Consider the following 22,561-nt stretch of genomic DNA (forward strand, 5'->3'; position numbering starts at 1 on the left):
CTGCTATTTTTTCTTTGTCCATTTGGACATATTATTTATATTTCTGCCATTTTTTCTTTGTCTATTTGGACATATTATTTATGTTTCTGTCATTTTTTCTTTGTCCATTTGGACATATTATTTATATTTCTGCTATTTTTTCTTTGTCCATTTGGACATATTATTTATATTTATGCTATTTTTTCTTTGTCCATTTGGACATATTATTTATATTTCTGCTATTTTTTCTTTGTCCATTTGGACGTATTATTTATGTTTCTGCTATTTTTCTTTGTCCATTTGGACATATTATTTATGTTTTCGCAATTTTCTCTTTGTCCATTTGAACATATTATTTATGTTTCCGCTATTTTCTCTTTGTCCATTTGGACATATTATTTATGTTTCCGCTATTTTTTCTTTGTCCATTTGGACATATTATTTATGCTTCCGCTATTTTTTCTTTGTCCATTTGGACATATTATTTATGCTTCCGCTATTTTTTCTTTGTCCACTTGGACCATATTTTTACCTTTAAGCTAAAACATTAATAATCAAGATAAAACTTTAAAAAAAAGCACTTTGCACACTTGCACCTCTATGGTTTTCCCTCTTATTACTTTTTTTTAATCATACCATCATTTAAGAAAAGTATTAAATGCATAGGAAAGATCTTATAAATTGAGAGTAGATAACTCCTAATTGCTTGCTCAAACACTTTCATTTTCAAACAACGTATTTTCAAAACTTCTCATCTATTTTCAAAACTTTCATCTGGTATTTGAAGGGCATTATTCCCGGTGAAACTCTTCAGAGACCTATGTGACCTATTGTCCATCTTCACTTCTTCTATTTTCAAATCAATAAAGCATTTAAAAAGTGAGCTAAGCAATTAAGAGCCCATGGATAACCATGGATACAAAGGGTGCTTAAAACCTTCCCTTTGTATAACCAACCCCCCGAACCCAAAATCTGTCAAAAGGTCTTTCCTGTTCTTTTATGCCTTTCCTAAATGTTGGACAAAATAAAAGTCGGTGGCGACTCTTGCAAAAATATAAAAAAAAAAGAGCAAGGAGTCAGTTCGCAAAAACTGAGTTTACAGTGGCCATCATGGAGAGGGTGGTTAGCGAGGCAGCAGGTGTGGTGGGATACAGGAGGCAGAGGAGGGGCTAGGGATGAGGATTAGGCATATGCAGTAGACTATGCTTTTTTCCATAACAATTTATGTATTATATTTTACTATTTTCAGAACAACATTTTGTGCTTATTATTGTTTGATATTTCTTATCATGTTTCGTTCGCGTTTTAATTATCATAGTATACTTTGATGGATTTTTTATAAAAAAAAACAAGCTCTAATGATGAACTTTTTTTAAGAAAATCAATGCCAGGGGTGATTTGGGAGTTGCATCTCCGAATACCTTTCAAACGCATAAAGGGTGCTTTCGATCTTTTGTGATGCGTTCGGAGATGCATCTCCGAAGGGCATTATGGGCTGATTCAAATCAGGTATATACCATACATTAGTCAATGTCCTAACAACACCATAATTAGTCTTGATTTGAACTGTACATATTCCTTCAACCTTGCATTGAGCATCATTACCCATCATGACAACACCACAATCAACATATTCAAAAGTGGTAAATAAGTCCTTATAAGGACACATATGAAAAGTACATCCAGAATCAAGAATCCATTCTCTTTTACTCCTCTTATTAGAAGAGACAACATATAAAGTAATATCATCGTTAGAATTAGCTTCAATATTGACAACTTCAGAGGATTGTTGAGTTTTCCCTTTTTTTTCTTCAAGATAAGACAATGAGAAATATCTTGCTCAAGTTTCTTGAAATAACAACAAAATTTGTTGGATTTGCGTCCCTTGAATTTGGATCTAGATTTTTTGTAATTGGTACTCCCTCTTTCTTGAGTTCTTCTTCTAACACTTAAGCCCTCACCCTTGTGAAGGTGGAGAAAAACACAAGAAATGGGGGGTTTGAATTGTGTTCTTTTATATTTTATTTCCCTTTCTATAAATCTTTTCTTTATTCTAGTAGTAGTTGATTCAAATCATACATTGTACTTGATCGTACCTGATCAGAAGAATCGTCAAGGCAGCGGAATCTGGCTTGGAGAGCAAGATGGGGGGGTACCTGCAAGGTTCTCCGATGCTTAAGTTAGTAGCTATCAGAGAATGAGGGTTGAGAGTGAAGAATAGAATACCTGAACCTCTGGTGAAAGAGGGTATTTATAGCCCCCAACGCTGGGCCAAGGTTTCCTAATTGGGCCAAATCCAATTGGAGGCCCACGTGCTAGGAAACTGCCAGAACGTCCTTGTGCTAGGGCTGAGTCAGCAGGTGACCCACGTTCTGGATGAGCATAGCGTAGGGTTCGGAGATGGTTGACCGAATCCCCCGCTGCGTGACGCGTGGTCTTCACGCGTGGATAGCTCTTGACGGTTATCCAGTAAATGGGCCCAATGATTTGGGCCTGCTCGGCTAGTGAGAAGAGCTGGGCCTGCTCGGCCCAGGCCAGAACAGGAGCCCCCCAAGTCATTAGTCTTGTGAGAGTGATGAATTTTAGCCAAGAGGCTGGCCGAGCAAGAGTACGAATGTTGGTCGTCAACTGGAATCTCGTCGTACGATTAAGTCTGCGGGGAGAGAGGTTGCTGCTGGGTATAAGAGCCAAGGGTGGTCGGGTGGTGTCCTCGAAGACCAGTCGAGGAGGCGGCTGTCCCTTGGTTTCCTCTTGATACGTTTTGGTTGCTTCTTGTTGTAACACCCCATATTTTCTAATTTTAATTTAATCGGAAATTAAATTATTATTTAGAATTATTTGGTATTTTGTTGAATTATTGGAGAATTATGGATTAAGGGCCATTGGGCTGGAATGGTGAGATTAGTAGTATGGGGGTGCTAAGTGAGTAAGCCCGTTACTAATTATTTTATGTTTTCATAAAATAAAGGAAATAAGGAAAATTGGGAAAAAAAGAAAATAGATGTGAAAGAGGAACAGAAGAGTAGAAGTGCTGATACGTGAAAGAGGAACGGAAGAGGAAGAGGGCTAATCAAGATCCTTGGCTAAGGTAAGGGGGGACTCTTCCGGTTAATATCTTTTATCGTATTATAGATAATAGGACTGATTTAGATGCATTGTTTGTGTCAATTGGTTATATGATGGATTGGGGTTTTGGGATGATTTTGAGGGGAATTGTATGATTTGATGAATTGTATGATCATATGATTGTTATGATGATTAAATGATCCTCTTTGTGTGTTATATTTGTGTTATAATATGTATGTGGCTGATATGGTGGTATTTGAGGTTCATAACATAACTTGGTTTGGTTTTGGGGATTTTGGGGTAAATCCCGTAATGCTGTCAAATGCGATGAAAGCTCTGACTTTTGCCAGTTCGCGCCGCGAAGGTAGGTGCGCGCCGCGAATGCGTACTTGTTTTCTCGCATCGTGTCGCGTGCATAGGTTGGCGCCGCGAACGTGTTTGTATGCTTCAGGTCGCGCCGCGAACTCTGGTTGCGCCGCGTGCTGTAGCGATAACTGTTTTCTTGTAAAAAGTTAAAGATGTGTAACTTTCAAACCGTAAGTCCGTTTTAGACGCCGTTTTTGGACGTTGTCCCTTAAATTGAATGTTCTACCACATGAAACGAATAAAACAATAACAACTTGATTTTATTTTAAAAAGTATCATTTTCTTCAAATGTGGTTTATTCTGGTTTTGCATAGCTGATGAGGTGCAATGGTTGTTGTGTGCATAATTGAATATGTGCAATGATGTATGTTGTGATAATGTGGTTGCTTCTGTTAATTGTGCAAATGGGTGTTGTTCATGGTAAATATGGCTATCATGTGTTTTGATGAATGATGAGGTAAATACTCTGTCGTTGACGAGTAGCTTTGTTGTACTTGGTACACGATTGTGAGGGGTGTTATCGTTGTTGCACTGTATAATGAATGATTTACCTGTTATGATGTTGTGGGTGTAATTGGTGTTTGTTATACATATATTGTTGATGTAAAATATGTATTTTATTGTGGTTGAGAAATAGCATAACTGTGTATGGCTATTGATTATTGTGGTGGTTGATGATTATGACATTTGGTTGATTTATGTGGGTGATAAGCATGTTATGGTTGATACATGCATTCATAATCATTATGTGGCTGATCCTTGACGATGGTGGATCAGTGGTAGCTAATTCCCATTGTGTGGAATTAGTGAGTGGGTGTTGCCGTATCCTTGACGATGGTGGATCGGTGAGTTGGGTTATCCCAGATTTTGGTACCACATGCATATAGTTGCATTTGCATTAGGCTACTTGTGTTATTATAACATGAATGGAAGATTGTCCAATGTTATAATATGTGATGATTGTGTAATGGTTATGATTTGTTTGGATGAATTATGGTGTTGCCTCTTGGTAATGTATTCTATTTGTGTTGTGTGTTGATGAGTACTTCCTGACAATCTGAATATAACGAAATTGGATGAATAATGTGACTATGATGTGTTATTGTTTATGATTCGATAACATTTGTTAATTGTGAATGAGACTCACCCTTACTTTGATGATTTCAGATTGGCGAGTAGCGGCTTTTGGCTCGGTGAGGATTAGCTCATGAGTCAGTTTATTTGGTATAGCGTCGGTGTCATGCTCTGATATTGTAACACTGGGGGAACGTTAGTTTAGAGTTTATGATGATACTCTATTTTGTTGTTATTGGAGTAATTTTGTGAGATATTGCATAGATGATGTTATGCTTATCTGTTGATTAATGTTCCGCTGTATAGAAACATGATTTTGTTAAATGGATGATTTTCCCCTAAGTGAAGCATGACAATTGATTTATGATAATTTGTTTTAAATTGAATTGTGGCACCCTTGTTTTCATGTTTTACTCTGAATTATTTTATTAATTTCCGCGGGGTTTAGAAGGGTGTTACAATAGTGGTATCAGAGCAGGTCGGTCCGTCCGGCCAATTGTTGAGTCATTTGAGTTGCGCGACAGTTGTATATTGTCGGCATTTTATTCCTTGGTACGCGACATGTGAGTGAATCACTGTCGATACTTGGTTGTTTGTTGTAGGTGTTGGATTGAAACAAGTGGGGGAGAAGCTTCGCTTCTCGGTTATGTTTCAGTTGTAAGAAGATTGATTCAGTAGGCTGTTGTTGGCAACAATGCAAGCATTGTTGGAGTTGTTGTTTTCCGAATCGAAGGTGACTTTGAATTAAGACTTGGCTGGTAATTAAGTTGGAGCATCTTGAAGGAGGATGATTATATGCAATTTATGATTATTTGTAGGAGAGGAAAATTAGAAAGTTGCAATGTATCAGCTCTGCTGGTGTGCTGCGAAGTTGTCAGTTGTGTAGCCTTACACCTCGGAAGAGAGTCAGCTGCAAGTTGCAAAGAGGATTGATGTTGTAATGTTTCAAGAAATCGCACTTCGGCGATAGGATGTGTTGCTCAAGTCATAAGAATGTTTGGAAGTGAAGAGATACGATAAGGGGCTGTTTGGAATGTGATAGAGTTGAAGAGAATGAGTTTTGGAGAGAGATTTTCATAAGCAAAACGCAGGAAAATTGCTGAATAGCTGCGGAACTTCGAAAATTCATAACTGGAATTCTGGACATCCGAATTGAGTTCCGTTTGAAGCGTCGGAAAGCTAATGAGATGAACTTTGTTATGAAAATAGTTGCAGCAGCTGTAACATAATTAATTGTGACATGATGACGTTGGAAAGAGGTGAGGTTGTGGTGACTCTTGTTCTTAGAATTAGACTTGTTTATTGGTACTGCACGGGATGTCAGTGTCAGTGTTGAACGGATTTAAAGAATAATTAGAAGGTTTATTGAGGAGTAATTTTAAGAATTGAATTTATCAATTGAGAAGTTTTGGATATATCGTATAGAGTGTCGCTGCATGATGTCGGTGTTGGATTTTCGGGCAATGATTGGAAAATTCATATCTTGAGTTCCGAGTGTCGGATTAATGTGCCGTTTGAACCTATGAAGAGGAGAGATTATGTTCTACATTATGGGAGAGTTATAAATACAGTAGAGGTGATCCTATGAGAAGATATTCTGAATTCGGTTAAGGAAGCGTGAAATTTGTTGAATAGGAATGCCTACTACCGTGATTATTCGAAACGAAGTTGAGTAAGACATGTTGTTGATGAATAAGTCGATGAGATATTCAGTAATAAAGATGATTTGAGTACCGATGGATTTTAGTGAGGATTGAATTAGTAGCAAAGATGGAATAAACTTTAGAACTCTTGGAATAGTATTTGTGATGGCAAAGTGACGATAAGTATAAAGGAAGAATTTTAGAGGATTTCTGACACCTATTGAATGTGAGGAAGACTTTGTTGAGATGTCGAGTGGGATGATATTTGGGCATGAAAGATGTCAAAAAAAATTTGGAGTAGGACCACGAGTTATGAATGTTGTCTTGGTCTTGCAGGTTAATTGTATTGTTTAAGATTCAAAGTGTTTTGTGATTATAAGAGTTGAAGTACCTCTTTGATCAGAAAGGGGCTTAATATGAGGCAGCAGAGATGGTTAGAGTATATTTTTTTAGGATTAAGATTTTGGTTTGAATTACCATCCTGGTAAGAAAAATGTTGAGCTATTGTGTTGCATAGGAAGTCCTTAAATATGTCGGTGCTAATGGTGAAGGAGTTGGATTTAATTGGACAATTTAGAGACTTGAGTTGTTATGTGAAGGTGATCCTAATAGTGTTAGTTTGGGTATGCTAAGGCTGACTAGTGGTATTCTTGACGAGATTAGAGAAGGTCAGAAAGATGATGTGAGTTGATCGATAAGTTGACTTTGAATTACCAAGGTAAAGGTGGTGAATTCAGAATCGACAAGAATAATATAATGAGGTTAGTGATTGGATTTATGTTCCGGATGTTTTGGACTTCGGAAGAATAGTCTAGAAGAAGGACACCGTATTGAATTATTGAACTATGACGATGTTAATGAGTTGGGTGCAAACTCGGAAAAGGACACTATTATGTAGTAATGTCAGTTTATGCTTAAATATGGTTGTCGGATAACTATTGACAAATTGAGGACTTGATCACCCTTAATCTCTTGTTGGTAGTAGACGGAATCATATAGATGGGATGAACTTGTTTCGTTACCTTAATGGTATAAGATGTGATGAATACTAAGCCGTGAGAATAATCACTCACTATGTTGTGTGGACTTATGAAGAGGTGAATATGGAAGAGTGCGACATGATGGGCCAATGACTTAAGACGGGTAATCAGAGTCGCGCAGCGAAAGTGTGATGTGGAGTAGTGTTATGAGTACTACTCGCGGGAAGTAAGGAATTAATATGCCGGAAGTCTACATAGAGAATATGTATTGATCTATATGTTGGATTTAGAATCCAGTGGATGTAAGGATGTCGTGTCGAAGAATTATAACTCTTTTGAATAATTTCCGAGATGATGAATATGTCATTACGGTTGTACATAGTTAACGAGTATGTATTCGGCGAAATTAAAACGAAGGATTGATAATAAATGATGCTGTAATAATTTTGTGCTGTTATTGAGGTGATATTGTAAATTCCAGATATAATGAGGAATTAAACTCTATGAAGGACGGAGTTGATTTGATTCTTAGTAGAGAGCGTGACTTAGTTGAGCTATTTCGTAAGCGATGGTATATTGAGGCTGATGAGTGTGTACTTGTTCTGATGGTTAGGATGTTTAAATAGAGGAAGTAAATAAGGAATTGGTTTTCGTTGGATGCGAGTAAGGATCGCTAAATGGTAGGTTAGTACCATGAATGATGAAGAATGATTCTTGAAACGAATAAGTAAAGAGAGTCGAAATCGGGTAAAACGCATAAATCTATTTGGTATAGATGATTGTGATCAGTAGTCAGAGTAGTGCGGAAAAAGCGGAATGTAACGCGTTGGATAATTACTGGTGCGACTTAAGAAGAGTCAGAAAGTTGAAATCCGATGATATAGGAATATTATTATTCAGTTTCTCGAAGGAAGCGGTTGGTGAAAAGTGTAAGTATTACCTTATCGCTCAGATGGAAGAGTGTGTCTAAGGTTGGTATGCTTGGTAGATGGAATGCATTACTGTATTGTTGATCAAGTGTGATCATACTATAAATTGTGTAATTGTATTACTCGGTTGTTGAGCGTATTATATAGGTTGTACCGCAATGTCCTGTTTTTGTTAACCTTTTGGAGATATAACAAGTGGTATACTTTTCGATAGTCAAATGCGACGTAAGAACTGGGATTTGAATGTACGAAACATGTTTCCTGTTGGTTATGTCAGATGGATTTTTGGGGATTGACTGATGGTAATGTTAATTGAGAGCTGGAGACTCAGGTAAAGGACTCTTATACGAGCTGGTTACTTGAGGTATGTTTTCGAGGACGAAAACTCTTTTAGTGGGGGAGAGTTGTAACACCCCATATTTTCTAATTTTAATTTAATCGGAAATTAAATTATTATTTAGAATTATTTGGTATTTTGTTGAATTATTGGAGAATTATGGATTAAGGGCCATTGGGCTGGAATGGTGAGATTAGTAGTATAGGGGTGCTAAGTGAGTAAGCCCGTTACTAATTATTTTATGTTTTCATAAAATAAAGGAAATAAGGAAAATTGGGAAAAAAAAGAAAATAGATGTGAAAGAGGAACAGAAGAGTAGAAGTGCTGATACGTGAAAGAGGAACGGAAGAGGAAGAGGGCTAATCAAGATCCTTGGCTAAGGTAAGGGGGGACTCTTCCGGTTAATATCTTTTATCGTATTATAGATAATAGGACTGATTTAGATGCATTGTTTGTGTCAATTGGTTATATGATGGATTGGGGTTTCGGGATGATTTTGAGGGGAATTGTATGATTTGATGAATTTTATGATCATATGATTGTTATGATGATTAAATGATCCTCTTTGTGTGTTATATTTGTGTTATAATATGTATGTGGCTGATATGGTGGTATTTGAGGTTCATAACATAACTTGGTTTGGTTTTGGGGATTTTGGGGTAAATCCCGTAATGCTGTCAAATGCGATGAAAGCTCTGACTTTTGCCAGTTCGCGCCGCGAAGGTAGGTGCGCGCCGCGAAGGCGTACTTGTTTTCTCGCATCGCGTCGCGTGCATAGGTTGGCGCCGCGAACGTGTTTGTATGCTTCAGGTCGCGCCGCGAACTCTGGTTGCGCCGCGTGCTGTAGCGATAACTGTTTTCTTGTAAAAAGTTAAAGATGTGTAACTTTCAAACCGTAAGTCCGTTTTAGACGCCGTTTTTGGACGTTGTCCCTTAAATTGAATGTTCTACCACATGAAACGAATAAAACAATAACAACTTGATTTTATTTTAAAAAGTATCATTTTCTTCAAATGTGGTTTATTCTGGTTTTGCATAGCTGATGAGGCGCAATGGTTGTTGTGTGCATAATTGAATATGTGCAATGATGTATGTTGTGATAATGTGGTTGCTTCTGTTAATTGTGCAAATGGGTGTTGTTCATGGTAAATATGGCTATCATGTGTTTTGATGAATGATGAGGTAAATACTCTGTCGTTGACGAGTTGCTTTGTTGTACTTGGTACACGATTGTGAGGGGTGTTATCGTTGTTGCACTGTATAATGAATGATTTACCTGTTATGATGTTGTGGGTGTAATTGGTGTTTGTTATACATATATTGTTGATGTAAAATATGTATTTTATTGTGGTTGAGAAATAGCATAACTGTGTATGGCTATTGATTATTGTGGTGGTTGATGATTATGACATTTGGTTGATTTATGTGGGTGATAAGCATGTTATGGTTGATACATGCATTCATAATCATTATGTGGCTGATCCTTGACGATGGTGGATCAGTGGTAGCTAATTCCCATTGTGTGGAATTAGTGAGTGGGTGTTGCCGTATCCTTGACGATGGTGGATCGGTGAGTTGGGTTATCCCAGATTTTGGTACCACATGCATATAGTTGCATTTGCATTAGGCTACTTGTGTTATTATAACATGAATGGAAGATTGTCCAATGTTATAATATGTGATGATTGTGTAATGGTTATGATTTGTTTGGATGAATTATGGTGTTGCCTCTTGGTAATGTATTCTATTTGTGTTGTGTGTTGATGAGTACTTCCTGACAATCTGAATATAACGAAATTGGATGAATAATGTGACTATGATGTGTTATTGTTTATGATTCGATAACATTTGTTAATTGTGAATGAGACTCACCCTTACTTTGATGATTTCAGATTGGCGAGTAGCGGCTTTTGGCTCGGTGAGGATTAGCTCATGAGTCAGTTTATTTGGTATAGCGTCGGTGTCATGCTCTGATATTGTAACACTGGGGGAACGTTAGTTTAGAGTTTATGATGATACTCTATTTTGTTGTTATTGGAGTAATTTTGTGAGATATTGCATAGATGATGTTATGCTTATCTGTTGATTAATGTTCCGCTGTATAGAAACATGATTTTGTTAAATGGATGATTTTCCCCTAAGTGAAGCATGACAATTGATTTATGATAATTTGTTTTAAATTGAATTGTGGCACCCTTGTTTTCATGTTTTACTCTGAATTATTTTATTAATTTCCGCGGGGTTTAGAAGGGTGTTACACTTGTCAGTGTGGCTGACAGGTGGCAGTTGTGGAGACTGTCATCATTCCGCTTTTAGGCATAAATGCAGACTGCGCCGCTTGGGTTTTCAAAGTTGTTTCGTAACGTGGCATCTTTTCGTGGATGGAGCTGCCTTGGGGGTGTAATCAATGATGGCGTCTCCTAGGCTGCCTAGGCTATCATGACACCCTTTGGCCTCCTTTCCCTATATAAGGAGCGAGAAGACCATTCATTCGTCACTTAACATTTTGCAAACTTACAAGACTCGCTCACAGCTCTCTTCTTCGTCTTGCACATCTTTCCTCCGCTTCTTCAAGTAAGTTCCTCGTCTTCTCCTTGCTTTTATTTAAGTTTTATGTTTTAGCTTCGAGTGCGGCAGGCAGGATTGATGAGTGTGTCGAGCAAGGTTCATGAGTTTGCCGAGTAGTCATAGGAGATCGTTATTTCTTTCATGCGTTTGCCGAGTGGGATTTGAGTGAGCGGGGCAGGAATAGTTGAATTAGATGTCCAGGCTTTAGATTTAATAAAGAATAGTTTGAATGAGACGAGCGAAGGAGATTGCATGCCTCAGTTAGGGTGTGAGTTTGCCGAAGAGTTAGATGCACCTGCCATCCATCGTTGTACGTGGCGACTTTACTTTGCGGGTGCTTCTAATTTGGTTCATCAGTATCCGATGGGAGGTGGAATTCTTTCCTCGTCTCTTTTCCTCGCCCTTTCACTTGACTTGCGGTGGAAGGGTGGATTTGACCAGTCGAATTCACTGTTTCCTCTACTTTTCAGGTAAACGGCCGACGAGAACAAAGACGATGTCGTCTTCGACATATCAGACGGGGATGAAGCTGTTGGTTGCTCGCAGGACGAGGGTGTTCCCGTCGTCGAGACTTCCCCGAGGAAACTTGAAGAATGGGTGGCCGTTGCTCCGAGGACGATTGCGTCGCGCTTCTCGACGCGTCCTAAGGAAGCCTTTAACGTCATCGAGGACCTTGACCAGGACGAGGAGCCTTCTTGGGGCGCCTTTGTGCCTAAATCTCATCAGAGGATCTGCTCGCAATTCCCTGGTCCTCGTTTCGCAATGTATGAATTCGTCTTTAAGGAGGCTGGTCTCCGGCTTCCCTTCACTCATTTGCAACGGAGTATCTTCAGTTGGTTGCGCTTGTGCCCGTCTCAGCTTCATCCCAACGCTTTATCGTTCTTAAGAGCCTTCGAAGTCGTATGTGGGTACTTGGAGGTCGAAGCGACTCTGCCTCTTTTCTTCAGAGTGTTTCATTTGCAGAGGTTGTGCGATCCGGACGGCAAGTGGAGTTGGGTGTCCTTTAAACAGCCGAAGAAGCTGTTCGCCATTTATCAGGACTCTATCAAGCATTTCAAGAGTCGGTATTTTATAATTAAACCGCTCACTCCTGAGGCCGAGAACCATTTGTTCGAGGAACGCGAGTATATTGAGGATGGGGTGAGGAGAGTGGGCCCATCTGCCCGGTTCCCGTTGGAGTGGCAGCCTGACCACTTCGAGCATTGTTGAATAGTATATTCAAGGCAAATATTTTTAAATCGTATCCACAGAGATTGGGTGATATTACCGCCGTTCTATAGTTACTATTATTTTAAGTTCGAGAGATAACAAAGTTGTTTTGTTGTGAAAAGCTATTTGTTCCAATTAAGACAATTATAAGACAATAGAATAAAACTTGTTTCAATAATAAAAGATTGACAAGATTGGTTTTGGTTTCACTATTCCTATCTTCTATGTGACTTTAACAACTAATGCATAACTTCAATAGCAATGAAAATGTTCTAGTATCCTCTCAACAATGCTTATGTCTAAACAAGGTTGTGGAAGTTAATGTATTAATCTTTAGATGATCTCTCACTCTAACTATCAATACATTAAGCTTGATTGATTGATACAAATAGAAAAGTGGCAAATAAATCTATCTCTAGCATTTATCCACTACTTGATAAAATATTGTAGAACAAGACTTGAAATATATTTCTCAATCATAAATCAAATCTAAATATGAAATATAAAACAACAACATTCATCCATTTCAATACTAATGAAGTTCATACAAAAGTGTTAGAGGAAAAACATAGTTAACAAGAATAGCTACTACCTCCAATCTTGCCAAAGTGGGATTTAGCTACTCATCACCATGGTTGACAGCAAAAGAGGTGGAGAAGAAACTATGAGCATCAATCTCTCACAAAGTTGCAAACTTTCTCTCCAAAACCCTAGCCTCAATGTTTGGTTCACAATAGAATAGAAAGTTCCATTTCCCCTTTTTTATCTCCCTAAATAACCCCTAATTCGTACTAACTTTTAATCTTCAAAAGATAAAACCTTTCTCATGACAAGTGGCAACCAAATAAAAGAACAAATTCTGCAGCGCACTGTTTGCGGGGCAAACAATGTTTGCGGGGCAAACAATGTTTGCGGGGCAAACAGGGAATCTTTTGCCACATCAGTTTCACTTCAAAACTGGACTTGTTCAGCATCAATCAGTTTGCGGGGCAAAGGATGTTTGCGGGGCAAACAGGCTTCATCAGCACTTCCTTCTATTCCAAGTCTTCAAGTAATTCCTCTTTGCTTCCATGAGCTTCAAACTTAATTAAAGTACTACAAAACTAACAAACATGTGAAATAACAATTCAAATGAACTAAAACTTAACAAAATTGCAAAATTATTAAATTGTACGAATAAAAGTGTGATTATTGAATGAAAAGTGGTTAAAGAGACCAAAAACAATATATGAAAATTAGTACTATTTGGTCCCTAACAACTCTCCCCAACTTACCATTTTGTTTGTCCCTAAACAAAAATTCACAAGAGTAGCAAAAGCAATGCACAAGAGAATGATGACAAGTTAACCGAACACTCAAGTGGCTCAAAAGTATAAGTCTTTTCAAAGTACAATCACCACAATGCTAAAACAAAGCATGAGAAAGAATGATGGCAAAGTGCAAATTATTATCAAGGAATTCCAAAAGAGACATGTCAAAATTGAATCAAACCTACACACACATCATAGTAATGATGATTACAAAAGGGGTCACTTTCACTCATCCGGACATTTAAATCAACAACAACTCAAATCATGCTTTCACCACAACAAGTTCAAAATTAAGTGCAAAGTGAGAATCAAGAGGGCTTTCATAGGTTGTAATGTGGCTTGGGTTACAAAGAAAGGGTTTTATTAAAGGGAAATTAAACAAAAATGTCTATCCTAAGGGAGCATTCCTATCAATTCACTTAACAACAACACTTGCTTGAATCGCCTTTTCTTTCTTTTTCTCTCTTTTTTTTTTTCTTTTTTTCTTTTTTTTTTCATTATTTTTCTTTTTCAACAACACAAAACGGGAACGGTTTTTCTTTTTCTTGCCCCAAAATTTCAAGGTGTGTTGTTCTGTTCTTTATTACCACAAAACTCACAAGTACCACTTTTCATTTGTTTCAATCAACTCTCCCCAACTTTAGGATTCAAACCATAATAGATACAACGATGCTCCCTACATAGACATAGGCACAAGGCAAAATTTGCAACCATTGCGGTTGAGGGTTTTAATGAAAGAACAAAAAAAATTAGGATTCACATACAAATTTTTTTTCAATAATCACATGAATCCTAATAAGCTCAAAGGGGTTGACTAAGAATCACTCCTCACAAGGTTAATTGATTTAACTTTTTGGTCAAGTGGTTTTTCTCAAATTCAAACAATGCCTCTATCACTTTCACACTTTTCACAAACAAGAAAATGCATGGTTTAGCATGATAAAAATGAGTTGAAATAAATTCCGGTATCCCGCATTTAGTGCACAATGGAAAGTTTCCTCACTTGGCTAAGTTCTAAATTTTGATTCAAAAATGAAATGTGACTTAAGGAATTTATGCTAAACAATTTGCACACACCATCAACTAACCATGTTAAGTTTAGAGAGCGATAAAGTGTACCTTGATTTTCCTTGATACCGCTTCTCATCATTGCCACTCAAAGTGTTCACAACATCAACTCTTGTCCGTGCCAATTGATTCCTCAAGCTTCCTTTGTACAAGAACAATTAACAAAACAACAATTGGAAAAGTTGGGCTAATCACTTTCCACCAAAACACACAATTAAACTACAATAATAAAAATGCAATTTTTTTAGAAGGTTCAAATGGTGAAACGAGAGCCACCATAAAGTACACAAATTAAAAAAAACGAAAAGTGCAACAGTAAATAAATAGAAATAAAACAGAATTCATACTAAATAAAAATAAAAATACAAAAGTGGTGCAACACTACTTCAATCCTCATCTTCGTCACCGCCACCAACTGCCCCTATCACATCTTCCATCGTGTCATCCTCGTTTCCAGTACCACTGCCTCCTGCACCCCCCATGAAAGCTGGCCTGCCCACAGGCCAATTTGCATAAGCATCATACTCTGCTTCCAAAGAGGTGCGCTGAAATTGCTGAGCTAAAGTTTGCACCAAGAACCGGTTGGATCTTTGAGTCGCCTCAAAGTTCTCTGCACAATAGGTGGCAAAGGCCATGTGATCAAAAACAGGTGCTCGCCCCCCTCCGGATCTCGAAGTGGATGCTCCTCCTCTTTCAGCTTTCTTTGTTGCGCCTTCACAAAACCTGCTAATAAAAGCTTCATTAATAACACTTGTGATTTTGAAATGTACCTCAGTCGGGATGGCTACCCTCGCATTGTAACACAGCCCCATGATTAATCCGGGATAGATAAGGACACCGGCTTTGCCTCCATGCCTTGTTCCCATAACCGATACTCTCCTCATTTCTTCAGAAATAATGCTGGCCAAATCAATCGGCACTCTGTACAAGATGCAAAACAGCATGTATCCTACTTCTAGTGAGATATGTGTTGTGTGGGTTCTTGGCCGGATGTTATGCAATACCACCACTAGCAAGGCTTTAACCTCCACTTTAAAATCCTCTCTTTTCCATCCTTTTGGCGCTCCCGAATCATTCAACTCATATGTCTTTCCTTCGAGGCATAAGGACTCACTGACGACTGTGATGTTCCAATCATTAGTGAGAAACCTTCGGTGGTACTCGCTTCTCACTCCATCGGGTAGCTCTAATGGGGATCCCAGGTATTCATTTATAGCACTCCTCTTAAAAGAGATGGTTTTCCCCCTCACCATTGTCTTGTATAAAAATTCGGTCCCATCTTCAACCGGAATGGCATTCGCATAGAATTCGCGAACAAGGTCATAATTAATCTCAGCTACCGGTTCACATATCTTTCCCCATTTGAGTCTCTCCAATGTCTGAAGTAAACCTCGCATCGGACCATTTGGTTTGAACCTGATGAACCTTTCAGCCTGGACGGTTCGGTTGCACAAGTAGGTATGTCGCTCCTCTTGTTCCTCGCCAAGAAACCTTGGTGCGGAGTGGGAAGGATTGGTGTTTCTGGTTTTTGTGCGCTTTGACATCTGCAACCAATCAATCAACCAAACCATGGCAACCAAACTGTTAGAAATAAAAACAAGAATTCATAAAACAACCAGTTTGCGGCGCCATCATTGTTTGCGGCGCAAAGGTGTGGGTGCAAACCCAGTTCGCGGCGCAAAGGTGTGTTTGCGGCGCAAACCATGCGATACCCAGCAGTTATGGCTTAGAATGGAAGGGTTGCTTGCAATAAGAAAAACCCAGTTACATAATTACAACATCAACCCATTAACCAGTAAGATTAACACATGCAAGTTTGAATTTGTGAACATTAAGATTGAATCTATTATGCAACTTAAGGAACCCTAACCTAGAATGATATTACAAAAAGTTTCAAGAATCATGAACATAGTAAATGCATACCTTGAATTCGAGTTGCAGAAATTGAAGAGGGGATGTGTGTGATAGTGTTGGTGAATTTAGGGTTTGAAAGTGGAGAGTTGAAGTTTTGTGAGAGGGAGAGTTTAAAAGAAAGTGCAAGAGTAACTTAAGATAAAATGGAAAAGTAAAGATAAAAGAGTGCTTAAGTAAAAAAAAATAAAAAGGAAAGGGTTTGCTGCCTCGCAGGGTTTGCGGCGCAAACTTGAGAATTTTTCTTTGAAAAAATGGCCCCTTCTCTGTTTGTGCCCTGTTTGCGGCGCAATAGCTGAAAAGAAAAAAAAAAGGTACTCATTTGTTTGCGGCGCAAACACTTGTTTGCGGGGCAAACAGAGTAAATTTTCTTTGTAAAAATGGCCCCTTCTCTGTTTGTGCCCTGTTTGCGGGGCAAACATTGGTTGCGGGGCAAACAGAGGTAAATTCTCAAAAATTGTCAAATTCACAATCCCCTTTACTTACGATACAGAATACAAACCCCTAACAACTATAAAGCAGAAATTAAATGAAAATAACGCTAGTACTTACGACGTTGGGTTGCCTCCCAACAAGCGCTTTGTTTAACGTCGTTTAAGCTCGACGGTTCAACGATCCTCACGGATCATTAAGTAACATAGCACATGATTCGCGCATCACTTCCCCACCATGATAAAGCTTGAGTCTCTGACCATTAACTGTCCAGCTTTCCTTAGACTTGGGATCCTCAATCACAATGGCTCCATAGTCCCTCATTTCCTTCACCACAAATGGTCCAGACCATTTTGATTTAAGTTTACCGGGAAACAATCGAAGCCGTGAATTGAATAGCAACACCATCTGCCCCTCATGAAAACTTTTGCATCGGACCTTTTTATCATGATAAGCTTTGACTTTGTCTTTGTAGAGCTTATTGGAGTGATACGCCTGGTCCCTTAACTCTTCCAATTCATGGAGTTGGTCTTTTCTTTTGTGGCCGGCCAGAGCGGAATCAAAGTTCAGAAACTTAAGAGCCCAAAGTGCTCTATGTTCCAACTCTACTGGAAGATGACAGGTTTTTCCGTAGACCATCTGAAAAGGGGTTAGTCCAATAGGGGCTTTGTAGGCAGTACGGTATGCCCACAAAGCTTCATCTAGTTTCAAAGACCACTCTTTTCTAGAGCTCGAGACCGTTTTCTCAAGAATTCTCTTTACCTCTCTGTTTGATACTTCCGTTTGACCATTCGCTTGTGGGTGATAGGGGGTGGTCACCTTGTGTTTTACACCATAATGTTCTAAAACTTTTTCCAGAGGTGTATTACAAAAGTGAGAACCTCCATCACTTATCAACACCCTTGGCACACCAAAACGTGAGAAGATATTTTTCTTTAAGAATTTGATCACTGTTTTGGAGTCGGCCTTAGGTGTCGCAAGTGCTTCTACCCACTTAGATACATAGTCAACGGCAACAAGAATGTATTCATTAGCGAAAGAGGGAGGAAACGGACCAACAAAATCAATGCCCCAACAATCAAAAACTTCAACTTCTAACATATTGGTTAAGGGCATTTCATCGCGTTTGCCTATTCCTCCACTCCTTTGGCATTTGTCACAACTTTTTGCGTGCTCATGAGCATCTTTGAATAGAGTAGGCCAGAAGAACCCTGACTGGAGTACTTTGGTGGCTGTTCTCCATCCACTATAGTGGCCTCCATACGGGGAGTTGTGACAATGCCAAAGAATGTCTTTCGCTTCTTCATTGGTGACACATCTTCTCAAGATGTTGTCAACACCTTCTTTGAATAGATATGGGTCATCCCATACATAGTGTTTGGCATCCGCTAAAAATTTCTTTCTTTGATTGCTGGTGAGGTCCTCCGGGATCAACCCGGTTTCCTTATAATTTGCAAAATCGGCAAACCAAGGCCTCACGTGAATCGCAAAAAGTTTTTCATCGGGAAATTCTTCTCTTACTTCTATCTCATTCTTTGTAATCTCCACGTTTACCAATCGAGATAAATGATCCGCCACCAAGTTTTCGGATCCCTTTTTGTCTCGGATTTCCAAATCAAACTCTTGTAAAAGTAGAATCCAACGGATTAACCGTTGTTTGGAATCCGGCTTGGTTAGCAAATATTTTATCGCGGAATGATCAGTGTAGACTACAACTTTAGAACCGATCAAATAAGCTCTAAATTTCTCCAATGCATACACTATGGCTAGTAGCTCTTTCTCAGTTGTTGCATAGTTAATTTGAGCTTCATTCAAAACTTTACTAGCATAGTGGATTGCATGGAAAACTTTTGATCTTCTTTGACCTAGTACCGCCCCCACCGCATAATCGCTTGCATCACACATGAGTTCAAAATCCATTTTCCAATTTGGAGCAACGATTATGGGTGCGGTAACTAATTTGTCTTTCAGCTCAAGGAATGCTTTTAGACAAGACTCATCAAAATTAAAATGCGTACCTTTGTTGAGTAAATTACTCAATGGCTTTGCGATCTTCGAGAAATCCTTGATGAATCTCCTGTAGAAACCGGCATGTCCAAGAAAACTCCTTATTCCCTTGATGTTGGTTGGTGGCGGCAGCTTCTCTATGATTTCCACTTTGGCTTTGTCAACTTCAAGTCCTTTGGAAGAAATTTTGTGTCCAAGAACCACTCCTTCGGTGACCATAAAATTGCATTTTTCCCAATTGAGCACAAGGTTGGTCTTCACACATCTCTCCAATACCACTTCAAGATTCTTTAAGCATAGGTCAAAAGATGCTCCATACACCGAAAAATCATCCATGAACACTTCAATACATTCCTCAATCAAGTCCGCAAAGATGGCTTGCATGCATCTTTGGAATGTAGCTGGAGCATTACATAGTCCAAAGGGCATTCTTCGATAGGCAAAAACACCAAAGGGACATGTAAAAGCGGTCTTCTCATGATCCGCCGGGTTCACCGAAATTTGGTTGTAGCCCGAATAACCATCTAAAAAGCAATAGAAATTCTTGCCGGCTAGCCTTTCCAACATTTGATCCATGAAAGGCAATGGGAAATGATCCTTTCTTGTTGCTTGATTTAATCTTCTATAGTCGATACACATTCTCCATCCGGTTACCGTTCTTGTCGGAATCAATTCATTCTTTTCATTTCGGATAACCGTCATGCCGCCTTTCTTAGGAACAACTTGCACCGGACTTACCCATTCACTATCGGAAATAGGATAAATCATCCCGGCCTCTAATAGCTTAACTGCTTCCTTCCTCACGACTTCCTTCATTGATGGGTTGAGCCGTCTTTGAGGTTGAGCAACCGGTTTGTAATCGTCCTCCATCATGATTTTGTGCATGCAATAAGCGGGGCTAATACCTTTCAAATCAGATAAAACCCACCCTATTGCACCTTCATGCTTCTTTAACACCTCGATTAAGCGAGTCTCCTCTTGAGCGGACAAAGAATTACTAATGATCACCGGCTTAGTGAAGTTGTCACCAAGGAAAACATACTTCAAATGAGGTGGCAACATCTTTAGCTCAATTTTTGATTCTTCCACTTTCTTTTCCGCATGCAACTCTTCTACCTTTTCTTCATTATGGTCTATCTCCCCACAAGATTCCAACTCATTCAAGAATGCTTCCATTTCTTTCTCTTCAATCTCGGATAAGACATTATAAGCTCCTATAAGAGATCTTTCCAAAGAAATAGAGATGTGAACTTGATTAGCAACCTCCTCGATCTCCTCTTCGGTAGCATCGACTCGAAATGTGTCATATTTATCCTTGGGATGCTTCATTGCTTCAAAGAGATTGAAAGTGACTTCTTCATCTTGCACTCTCACCTTCATAAGACCATCATCTATGTCAATCATCATCCGGGCTGTTTTCATGAAAGGTCTTCCAAGTATCAATGGTACGTCACGGTCTTCTTCCATATCAACTACCACAAAATCTACCGGGAACAAGAATTTGTCCACTTTGACTAGCATGTCTTGTGCAACTCCGTAGGGAGAGGTGAGAGACTTATCGGCTAGTTGTAAAGTCATTCGGGTCGGCTTCATCTCTATGTTTCCCAATCTTTTGATGATGGATAACGGAATTAAATTAATACTTGAGCCCAAATCGACCAAACCGTTACCTATGTAATGACCTCCGATTGTAACCGGCAAGGTAACCCGTCCCGGATCGGCTTCTTTCTTTGGTAATGTCTTTTGGATTATTGCACTACAACGAGCATCAAGTAGAATAGTTTCCTCTTCCGAATATCTCTTTTTCTTGGTGAGAATGTCCTTCATGAACTTTGCATATTTTGGCATTTGTTCTAACGCTTCGGAAAACGGGATATTCACTTGGAGTTGTTTGAAAATATCCATAAACCTAGCGTATTGCCTTGCATTATCCTTCCTTGATTTGGCATGAGGGTATGGTAAGTGTTGGGGAGGGATTTCGCTCTTTCGTTCATCTCTCTTTTTATTTCTCTTCACACTCTTAGTATTTTTCTCCTTTTCTTCATCTTCTTTCCTCTCTTTTTCAACTAAGTCTTCCTCTATCTTTTCCTCACTTTTTTCTCCCTCATTTTCAACTATCACTTCTACTTCTTCCTCTCCAACTACTACCTCCTCATCATCTTCCACTATGACCTCTTCATTCACACCATTATTCACCTTCTTCCCACTTCTTGTAACAATGGCTTTGCAATGTTCCTTAGGATTGGTTTGGGTGTTGGCGGAAAAGGATGCTCCCGGTTGTTGCTCGGACAATTGCTTTGCAAGTTGACCCACTTGATTTTCTAAATTCTTTATGGCCGCTTCATTGCTCCTTTGGTTAGCCATGGATGCTTGCATGAATTGTGTAAGAGTGTCTTCCAATTTTGAGCTCCCACCTTGAGATTGTTGACCTTGGACTTGAGGATTTGGGCTTTGATAAGGACTTTGATGTTGATAGTGTTGATTGTTGAATCTTGAGGGTTGAAATCCTTGGTTGTTTCTTTGGTACGGGTTATTGTGAGGTGGAGGTTGCCTTTGATAACCTTGATTTTGATTGTTGACATAATTCACTTCTTCACCCTCGGGAGGAGGACAAAACCCGGTAGGATGGTCACCTTGACAAAGCTCACAACTTGCTACGTGAGAAGTCATTTGCATCCCATGAATTTCCTTCATTTGTTGTGGAAGCTTCGACATTTGCTTAGTGAGTTACTCAACTTGTTGAGAAAGAATCTTGTTTTGAGCAAGGATAGCATCATTGGTGTTTAATTCGAGAACACCCGGCTTCCTTTGTGATGGACTCCTATCATGTTGAGTTTGGAGATCATTGAGTGCCATACGATCGATTATCATTATTGCATCCTCCGCGCTTTTTGACATTAGAGAGCCACCCGCGGTAGCATCCAAAAGTGTCTTATGCACCGGTTGAAGTCCATTTCGGAAAATGTGGATTTGTGTGAGATCATCAAAACCATGACCCTTGCATTTTCTAAGCATGGATTTGAATCTTTCCCACGCATCATTTAAGGACTCGTTGCTTCCTTGATTGAAAACCGCGATTGCCGTTTTGGCCTCCATGAATCGAGATTGAGGAAAATATCGCTCTAAAAATTTTTCTTCCAATAAATTCCAATCCGTCATCACATTTGGTAATTGATCAAGATACCATTCTTTGGCTTTCCCAAGTAGTGAGTGTGGAAATAGTCTCTTGAACAATGATTCTTCATTCGCCGCATCGACTCCCGTTGAACCCGCAATCTCATAAAATTTGGTGAGATGTGCGAAAGGATCCTCATGATCCATTCCGGTGAATGGATTTGCATAAACAAGTTGGAGGATTCCGGTCTTCATCTCCGTATTTGCTCCACCTTGAGCATTGCGTGCAAATTGGGCGGTACGTCTTGGACTATTGGCGGACATTTCGGTTGGAACAACACCCGCCATGTCTCCTTCAAAAGTCTCTACAACTACTTCTTCAATGTGATTGTTAGACGAAGTAGATGCCTCTTCTCTTTGTCGCTTCTCTTAGGCTAACTTCCTTCTTCTTCGTGTCTTGCTATTGAGCTTTCGGAGTGTTCTTTCAATTTCGGGATCAAAATGAAATTGCTCTTCGGAAGCTTTTTCTCGCATACACAAAAATCTACAAAACTAGCAAACCAAGTGA

At 39.1% G+C, this 22,561-nt stretch overlaps 1 protein-coding gene across 1 annotated transcript; it reads right to left on the reverse strand.

Moving 5' to 3' along the window:
- Positions 1-21,606: 21,606 nt before the first annotated feature.
- On the reverse strand, positions 21,607-22,341 carry LOC131632423 (uncharacterized). The gene is made up of 2 exons (XM_058903166.1): positions 22,149-22,341; positions 21,607-22,013 (listed from the first exon to the last, which is right to left on the reverse strand). Exons 1-2 carry the CDS (start codon positions 22,339-22,341, stop codon positions 21,607-21,609), a joined length of 600 nt encoding a protein of 199 aa, XP_058759149.1.
- Positions 22,342-22,561: the final 220 nt, after the last annotated feature.

This window comes from Vicia villosa, unplaced genomic scaffold (assembly GCF_029867415.1).
Source record: "Vicia villosa cultivar HV-30 ecotype Madison, WI unplaced genomic scaffold, Vvil1.0 ctg.000940F_1_1, whole genome shotgun sequence".
Classification (NCBI taxonomy): Eukaryota; Viridiplantae; Streptophyta; class Magnoliopsida; order Fabales; family Fabaceae; genus Vicia; species Vicia villosa.

Coding starts and splice junctions, on each gene's coding strand:
- LOC131632423 (XM_058903166.1), bottom strand. CDS start 22,341: ATGGCGGGTGTTGTTCCAACCGAAATGTCCGCCAATAGTCCAAGACGT. Junction 22,014..22,148: donor CAAATTTTATGAGATTGCGG/GTTCAACGGGAG, acceptor ATTTATTGGAAG/AAAAATTTTTAGAGCGATAT.